This window comes from Xenopus tropicalis, chromosome 1 (genome assembly GCF_000004195.4).
Source record: "Xenopus tropicalis strain Nigerian chromosome 1, UCB_Xtro_10.0, whole genome shotgun sequence".
Lineage (NCBI taxonomy): Eukaryota > Metazoa > Chordata > Amphibia > Anura > Pipidae > Xenopus > Xenopus tropicalis.
The window spans coordinates 9638258-9648037 of record NC_030677.2 but is presented as its reverse complement, the minus strand read 5'-3'; the positions used below and the strand labels follow the sequence as shown (position 1 = coordinate 9648037).

General features: G+C 40.3%; 1 gene segment (V, D, J or C); it reads left to right on the top strand.

Moving 5' to 3' along the window:
* The first annotated feature begins 519 nt into the window (after nucleotides 1-519).
* Nucleotides 520-1330, top strand: LOC116408416. The segment is given in 2 exon segments: nucleotides 520-640; nucleotides 795-1330. Coding segments are annotated over 2 exon segments (357 nt in total).
* Nucleotides 1331-9780: the final 8450 nt, after the last annotated feature.

Sequence of the window (9780 nt, the reverse complement as noted above, 5' to 3'; positions counted from 1 at the left end):
TCACTGATAGGTATTGTTTTGTACTATTATTATAATGTAATTAGTATGGAAGCCGTACACTTATTGGCTTAATTAGGGGGAGGGGTTTTGCCTATATAACTGCGGATAAGGTATAGTGATGGGAGACCAGGGGAGGGAGTCATAAATTGGGTAATTCCAAGGGAAATTGGGGGGGGTGACAGGTTACTACTCAGCCCTGATAGTCGGGTACTTGGCAGCTGGTGCCATGGATTTTATACCATAGAGCAAGGAAATGCCGTGTCCTTCTGCCTCTTCTCCAAATATTGCTCTGATCAGAACTAAGGTACATGGGGCAATTATACTGGTGAGAGATTTCAGTATGTAGTTATACAGAGTGACCACTAGGTGTCAGTACCAGTGTATGTGTGTATAATGTATGTGCATAATCTGAATTTCCTCCGTTACAGTCGAGAAACATCAAACTGTGGGGAAAATACTTTATTACATAGTAACTATCTATTTTGCATACAGTGTACATGTCCCTCTGTGCTTGTGGGGGGGGGATATAAATGTGAGTGAGTGCAGGCAGGGGCTCAGGGATCTGTATCAGCCCTGTGTGCAGTGATCACTATGGTGTCCCACAGCTGCTGGCTGCCTCTACTCATGCTCTGGCTTCCCGGTGAGAAGGAATCCATTGCTCAGTAAATATACAGAATATGGACTAACAGTTCTACTGAGTAACAGTAATTGTACAGACTATGCCCTTTTAAAATTTGGGGTGGTTACTGATGCAACGTAAGTCATTTGTAATATATATTTTTTCTAATCCTCAGGTTCCTATGGGCAGATTGTGCTGACTCAGTCCCCAGATTATGTCTCTGTGTCACCGGGAGAAACTGTCACCTTCACATGTAAAGCCAGTAGCAGTGTTGGCAGCTGGATAGCCTGGTACCAACAGAAATCAGGGCAGGCACCAAAGCTGCTGATCTATAGGGCAAGTACCCGACACACAGGGACCCCAGAGCGGATCAGCGGCAGCGGTTCTGGAACTGATTTCACCCTTACAATCAGCAGAATGGAAGCAGAAGATGCAGGAGATTATTACTGTATGCAGAGTAGCAGCTACCCACTCACACAGTGATACAGAGCTGAACAAAAACCTTCCCCTTTATGAAGATCTGTGAATACAAGAAACTGACAGTCAGCGCCTCACTGGCTTCAGTTCCGTTGGGTGCCGGTCCCACCAGTAAAGTGATGCAAATGCTCTTCAAGCTGTTGGAACACGGCTGTATGTCAAACTAACTCACAGCTTGGTACTATTTCCTGATATGTATAAACTGATTAGTTTTAGTATTAAATGTATTACATTCTGCAGTCATATTTTTAGATTAATGTTTATTATTATTTAATTAATAATTTATGGAAGGAAAGAACACAAACCAGTAGCTACGTCCCCCGAAAAGAGCCCGACAGCCCCCCATCAGCTCCCATTCACTCACTGAGAAACACTGCTCAGCCCAAGGTTACTCACCAGAGCATTTTTGGGCTGGAAACAGTCAGTACTGACACTGCCAGGGGTTTGCCAGTTACGGTAACGGGGGGCAGCAGGGGCAGATCTCAGGCAGTTTCACGTAGATGAGCCCCCCGTGTGCTATCAGCCTAAAGCCGGCCGTACATAATCAGATTAACTGCCTCCCTGACAGATGTTGGGCAGGTTTGAACTTGCTGTTGGGTGAAGACCCCCATACCTGCCTTATTGTGATCTTCTCCCAATGGGCCTGCATTACCCCTGTTATAACCCAATCATTGGCCCGATCAGATTGGTTGGATTTGGCTCAGCTCATAGTGTCTAATGGGGCAAAGATCTGCTCATTTAGTGACCTTGTCATACAAATAACCTTTATGTGTATGGGCTGCACAGCACGGCTCAACCAAACGTTACTCAGCTGTTGCCGGACTAGGAACCCCAGAATAATGTAACATATAATGAAGGGTGAGGCATGCTGGGAGCTGTAGTCCAGCAACATCAGGGTTGTATTCTTAAAGCAATATTGCCCAATAAAACTTTCCCCCAAATCCCCATTAAAATGTAAGAAATTCCCCAATGAGAATCCCAGCTGATGTGAGTAAATCCGGCTCCCTGTTCTCTGTTCCTGCAATTGGAGTTGGGAGCAATAAGCACAGTTTCCCAGCACTGAACAAGTCTGTCCCTTTATCCCCATGTCTGATTCCTGTGCCATATAATGACGGGAAAATGCCATCATTATCTCTATATGTAAGGTACCAGCAAGGGGCCTGAAACTGAAGTTATTTATCAGTAGAATTCCCATTAGTGAATTTTCTTGCATCTATAATTATATTTTTTTGGCAACTTCTATAGCAAAACTATGGGGCACCGTGGGACAGCATCATGGCTGGGATTGTAACTGTAAATTACCCTCCCTTCACCGGGTGACTGACCAAATTAATACATTGATTTACAATATAAAATAACAAATCAATACTATTTTGACATGTGATCCTAGTGATAGTGACAGGATCCTACCAACTAAAGGGAGTGTCAGTTACACATTAATGGGAGGGGCCCTGCTGTTACACGTGGGTTTACTCAATAAACAACCAGTGGCTCAGGGGTAACATGTTGCTCCCCAACCCCTTGATGTTGCTCCCAGTGGCCTCAAAGTGGGTGCCATTTTTACATTTCTGGCTTGGCAGTAAGTTTTGGAAGCCCAGAGACACCATTGTATCCCAGAGCCTCCTGCATGCCAGCTGCCCCCATGGGGCTACTAAATAGCCAATCACAGCTCTTATTTGGGGTATTTAAGGAACATTTTCATGCTTGTGTGGCTCCCCAACACTTTTTACATCTGAGTGTGTCTCCCGAGTAAGTAAATTTGGGGATCCCTGGGTTAGAGTTGAGGCCGTGTCTGTGACCCCCACGTCATTCTGCTGTGACAATGGCATGAAGTAGGGCCAAACTTGCAGCAAAAATCAAAAACAATGAGCACAACTGCTTATCTAGAGGGAACCATTTTCATTGAATTCACTGTCAGTGAGACTTGTAAAGATGCACAGTTAGAAATACAGGGAACTGTGGGTTTTATAGGGAGGGGGGGCCCCCAGCAGGACTTCATGGGATTTGCATACAATATACATGTAGGTCCCCCAGTGCCTCTGTGCTTGTGGGGGGGGGATATAAATGTGAGTGAGTGCAGGCAGGGGCTCAGGGATCTGTATCAGCCCTGCAGGGTCAGACTGGGGGGTGCAGGGCCCACCGGGGCTCCCGCCCCAGGGGCCCTGCAGGTGCCCCAGCCGCGTCCCCTAACCCCCCCAGGGGCCCCCCTAACCCCCCCCCCGCAGGGCCCCCGCCTGACGTCCTCCCCGAGCATTTATAAATTGAACACGTAAGGGGAGGAAGTCAGTAGGGGGAGTAGGGGGAGCGGACTGGGCCGCTGGGGCCCACCGGGATTTTTCCCGGTGTCCGGCGGCCCAGTCCGACCCTGCAGCCCTGTGTGCAGTGGTCACTATGGTGTCCCACAGCTGCTGGCTGCCTCTACTCATGCTCTGGCTTCCCGGTGAGAGATAATCCATTGCTCATTAAATACGAGAGTAATATATTTTATATTTTATATTTATAATGGAAGAATTATGCCTCCCTGAAAGGGTTAAATCCTGTAATCTCTGTTCGTAACACCTGTAGCACTAACTGTTAGGGTAAATCTCTGTAACTCTGTCTGTGCACCTGTAGCACTGTCCCTATGAGCAGTCACGGACCGGTCCGATTTTAATCTCTGTGTGATGGCAAGATATCTGATATGTCTCTTCAGGTGCGCTGATCAGGGAACTTGTACAAATGATACAACCAGTATGTGTATTGCAAACAAGTTCCAATATATTTTGTTTTGATATTACTTATATAGTAGATAGAAAAACACATCCTATTATGCTTACGTATCATGGGTGGGTACATATGCCTTGCAATTATTAGCAGAAATTCAGAAATTATTAAAGTAGCTACTGAAGCTTTATTATGATCTCTTAGCCTTGAATATTAGCTGAGATAATCAAGGCCAAAAGCAACTTGGACAAAGACAAGATAGTGAGGATAATCATAACAATTGAAGTAACACATTCACAGACCTTCATGATTGAAAACAAAATTGTGTAAATTCAGCATTTAGCAATTTTAACCCTATCAATCCCCCTTTTAGTCACAAAAGTGACTACATACAGTATGTGTAGCATAAATAAGCTTTAAGTTGTTCAGACTGAGCATGTGAAATCATTTTTTTTGAATACGTTTACGAAAAGTACATGAGAAATATAAATTGAATAATACAAGTAAAATAAGCACAGCAATAACAGCAAAAAGTGGATAAATAAAAAGACTTTGCATAATAGCAGAACCTGTAGGAGACCAGCCAGTGAAGACATCGTACCAATGGGGTTGCAGTTCATCTTGTATTTAGAGCCCAGAGAGAGCAATTTGTTCTTGGTAGCAACAGTCTTAATATCAGTGTCATGCAATTGGGTATCATGCTTACGATAAGCAGCAATCATGTTAGTGTTATGGATAATAAGTGATTGATGTACAGTATTGGGAATCTGATCCTACAGGCAAGGTAGGCGGGAAATACACAAAGGAACGATGGCAGTGGGGATAGGAGAAAAATAATAGGTATAATTATACCAACGTAAAAGGGTGACGTTAGTGAGGCAACCACTGAAAGGTAGTGAGGAATCTATAGCAGGAATTAATTTGAGTTGTTCTAGTTGAGAAATGGAAATCATCTTTTGTATGTGTTTGCAAAAGGTACATGACAAATACAAGTTGAACAAAAAATAAGCAAAACAAATATAGCTACAACAATGATAAGCAGATAAAAGATGCTTTGAACAATAGAATAGCCAATGTGTGACCAACCTGAGAATATATCATACCAATGATGCTGTAAATTGTCCTGTATTTGAGATCCTAGGGATATTAACTTGTTCTAAGTTGCTACTGTTTTAATAGCTGTGTCATACAGTTATTGGTCATGTTTTCGACAAGCGGCTATAGCATTAGTATTATCAGTGATTAAGGAACGGTACTTTGAAGTAGGGATCTGATACTGATCTAAGGTAAAGCAGATGGGAAATACATGAATGACTTGTGAACAGTAGGAAATGGGAGAAAAATAGTAAGTACAATTGAAACATCGTAGCAGAGTGACATTTGGCAAAGCAGCCACTAAAAGGTAGAGAAGAATCAACAGCATAAACACCGACAGGAAAGTCTGTAGCGAGGCAAACACACTGTGGGACAACTGTAATCATTACAGAATAGTCAGATAAACATTCTAATGAATGTAGTACATTCAAATCTTTGTGTAAAAAATAAGGTTCAGCTGTGGTTTACTTGGTATTCAGCCTTGAGCATTTTAACCTTGATGGTATTGGCAAAAAGAAAAACAAAAACAGCTTGTCCAATAACAGGATGGCTAAGATTATTTAAGAAGGACAGAGACAAAAAGAGAAGAAAAAAAAAACATATACAGATTTTTATACACATAGAATAACTATGTGTTAAGGTGTATCAAGATGGACACACTTGATGTTAAAAATAAACTATGTGCGGTTAGTGATAGGAGTATTATTAATAAAAACTAACGCAAGGTCTACAGGAAGAGACAAATTAGTGACATAAGTCCAGGTATAAGTAGTGGACACAATGTTATTCAAAAAAGGTTAAATCATAAACAACAGAAAAGTAAAGAATAATAGATTGGAATGCAGTGATATTAGATATGGAACAGTTACAGGTGGTGTTAGAAAACATAAAATAACCTTTTAACAGATCTGGAACCTTATAGATAGAGAAAGTTGCAGACATATTCCATATAGTACAGTGATTATTAGCAGAGCAAGTTAAATTATCTTTAAGTGTGAATAGTAATAGCATTGAACCAACCTCATTGCATTATCACAATTCCATTAAAACCTTTAAACAAAGAAACTAATAAGGTAAGGTGATTAAACTTCATGTTTAACCCTAGATACTATAGATAAATTGGTTGTAGAAATAGAAAAAATGTCATTAATGGGAGGCTTATAACAGAGACTGAAAAGTTTCTGCAAATGAAGAAGAGTAGATGCAGTTAAGTAATATTCACAATGGGATAAACATCAAAAGGAAAATAAGAGGCTGCACCAAAGTGCATATTTTGTCTATTTCCTGTTCATTACAGGTAGTTATCAGTTCTTGAGTTTCTCTCTGATCATCCTCCTGGTCATCCTGGTCATTCTGTCTGTCCTGATGTCTTGGGGCGGTGTTATCAGGCAAGAAGAGGTCATCTTTGGTAGTGTTATAGTCTTTAGAAGGTACTGGTGGTGGTAGCAACTCGGGCAAGTTTCACTCTCGAAGCGTGAATCCACTCGACACTGGAGTCTGTTAGAATGGAGGTTGGTGTGATGGCAATAACTGTGGCTTTGGGTCCAAATGGAAATCCCCCATTTCGATAACGATGCAGCTGTCGAACAACAAGAGAGTCTTCAGGGCAGAAGGTATATGTAGGTTCCTGTGTGGGTAAACGAAAAGATAAAGAGACATCATCATAGTTGCCATTCAAAGTAATGATAAAGTTATGTACATATTCTTATTTGAATAGTTCTAAATCACTGGGAATAATAAGTGGACTTCTAACCCAAAGAGTTAATAGTTAATGGACCTGACTAAATGACTATATCAGGGAGTTGCACCACTGCGTAGTCTGCCTGGTACTCGTGATCTGAGGTCCTGGTACAAGAACCCTCAACGAAAATGTTAATAGTATTCTCTAAGGGATATCCTATAAATCCCCTCTTGGTGTAGTACTATTATGAATTTCAGTAACACACAGAGCTTGTAACAATGGATTGCTATCAGAATTAGAAAAATGTAATAATGCATTGAAAACTGCTGCGGGACCTTGTGTTGTAGAAGCATATTCAATAGTTAAAATTTTGCGTGTCAAGTAAGATGTCTCCACTAAGGCATTGGGAAGTCTTATGTTGGGTGGTAATGTTTTATAGCCAATGTGTGACTTGGTGTGAAGTATGCAAGATAGTATTGTGACCAATCGTGACTGACTATGACATTTCTACAGCCATAGCACTAGCTGCTAAAGCTTTGAGACACGCCGGCATCCCCTGTACCGGAACAAGCATTACTTTGGAAAAATGGGCTACCGGACGCAAATTGCCTCCAGACTCCTGAGCATAGACTGCAGTCATGGTTTTACAGGTGTCCTTAACATACAAAAGAAAAGGTTTACAATAATTTGGTAGTCCTAAAGCAGGGGCTTGAACCAGAGATTTATTAAGCTGATAAAACACATTTTGCATAGCTGGTGACCATATAATTAACGCATATTGATCTTTCTTTGTGCACTGCCCAAGAATATTGTATTAGTATTCAATAGACTCAGCCCCCATCTGAGTTTTGTGTTTAGCAATTTTGTGACCTTCAAGTGCAAAGTGTTGTAAAAAACAAACCATGTGAGCAACATTAGTAGCCTGATTAGGACTACACAACAGTAGGTCATTGACGTACTGAAGCAGGATGGAACCATGGCTAGGAGTCCATGACTTCAAGGAATTTTGAAGCATCAGGGAATGGCCACTGATGAAATCCAATAACCTTAGGGATGATGGGTCTAGGTATATTAGGCCCCATCAAAAATAAAAGCCAATAGTAACTGTGTCTCAAGGTCAACTGGGACCGAGGAAAAAACATTACTTTAAATCATAACTGTGAATACAGACACATCACAGGGTATAGATGTAAGTAGAACTGTCACATCAGGAATAATGAACACAATAAGTGTAATTAAAGCGTTAATGGCCCTTAGGTCTTGGATTAAACAATATTCAGACCCTTTTTTTTATGCACTGGGTTGACTGGTGTGTTGTAAGGGGAGAACAATCAGGCGTGAAATGCCTTGCTGTAGGAAGGAGTTAACAAGGGGACAAATACCATTTACTGATAGGATACTGTTTGAGATAACAGGGTGAGAATGCGGGCGTATAGAAGCTTTGTATGGTGTACAGTCAACTAGTTACGTTTGAAATCTACCGACACTGAAATGGGAATTCCTATTAAAGGGAAGATAGTATTGGTTTTGGGAACAAAAATATTGAATGCAGCTTTGTGGCATTAGTAAAATAATAACCTCAATCTCTATTCCCCCTTTCCTCTATTGGAATGGGACATTGGGCTGTTACCAATAGGCATTGTCAGTGTCCCGTTTCTCTTTCTTTGTACTCTCAAACATGCTGCTTCTTTCTCTAACACTTTCTTATCTTTCTTATAAAAATAGCAGTGAGGCTAGGCCATTCAGAAATTAACTAAAACAAGTTTATAACTTTAATTGTGCCATATGTCCTCTAATATTCTCTGAAACCTTTTGTTTACAGGCTAAGGCAACTACCATAGACTATCAGTCCATAATCTTTCCATTTCTACATGCATTGACCCTGACACATACATACAAGATAGATAAGGCAGGCACCAGGATTTTTCTAGGATCTGGAGCATTTATTAAAATGTTCCTAAAATCTGAAGGAGTTAGGGGTTTCATAATTAATTGAGCTCCTACAGTGAGAAAGGGCATAGCTTTGTTAGGCTGTGTATTAAAGGAGTTGTACTAGAACTACGTAACCCCATTTTTCTATCTAATTGCTATCTCTTGGGCTAGTAAGATGTTTGTAAACACACAGAAAAGCTCTTTTAGGCAGAGCCCTCTTCACCTCTTGTATCGGTTATTGATTGCTTTATAAATAAATGTTAACAATAATAATAATAATATAAAAGGATATAAGTTATCATTGCATGGATGTAAGTGTTCCTTCCAGGGCTGGGGTCTTTTTGCAGTGGGAGGTGTAGTTCCAAACAGATTCCTTTAGCATCACTTAGTCCTCGGGCTGCAGTTCCCTCAGTGAAGATGGGATCTGTTACAAAAGAGAACACCTGGCCATGCACTTTAGTTAGTTCATAAGTTAATTGAGATACAAAATTATTTTTTTATTATATTATATTAGACAAGTACAATAATCATTGGGAAACAAACAATCCCAAACGGGATTAATAAGGTACATAAGTAGATCAATACAATGAGCAATTCAAACAATTTTACAAGTGACTATGGATGAAAAGGTAATGGCAGAAAAACATGGATTATTGTGATACAATTGGATAAGATTAATACTACGTTAAACAATTCTTATTGATACAATTAAACAGGCTAGTAGAGTTTGGAAATATTCATGGAACTATGGATAGTAAGGAAATGAGTCCAAATGAGAACTATCATTGGGAGAAAGGGTATGCATGAGGAATCTCCATTTAGATAAGAATCTTGTGCGGTTTTTTGTATTACTAAATTTGAAAGCAATGGCTTCATTTGTACAGAGAATTTGTAACTCCGAAATGACCTCCAATAATAATAGGGGGTTTGGATCGATCCACATTTTGAAAATAATCCTCTTTGCTGCTGCCAAAATAAGGTTCAGGTAATTTATGGAGTAGGAAATGTTCCCAAATTTAGGCTGAATTAGGCGAGACACTTGTATAATGTCTTCTGAAAAATTTTAATAAAGCAGATTTTGGAGTCAGATTATGTTTAAAGTCCAATGCAGATTTTAAATGGCTCTCAATGACTTGCCAAAAACTTTTAATATGAGGGCAATCCCAAAGTAGATGAATAATGTTTGGAAGCGGTGTATTACATTTGGGACAATTTTTAAGGAAATTTTTTTTTTTTTTTTGCAATCAAAGTTAAAACCTTTATAGGCTAGATG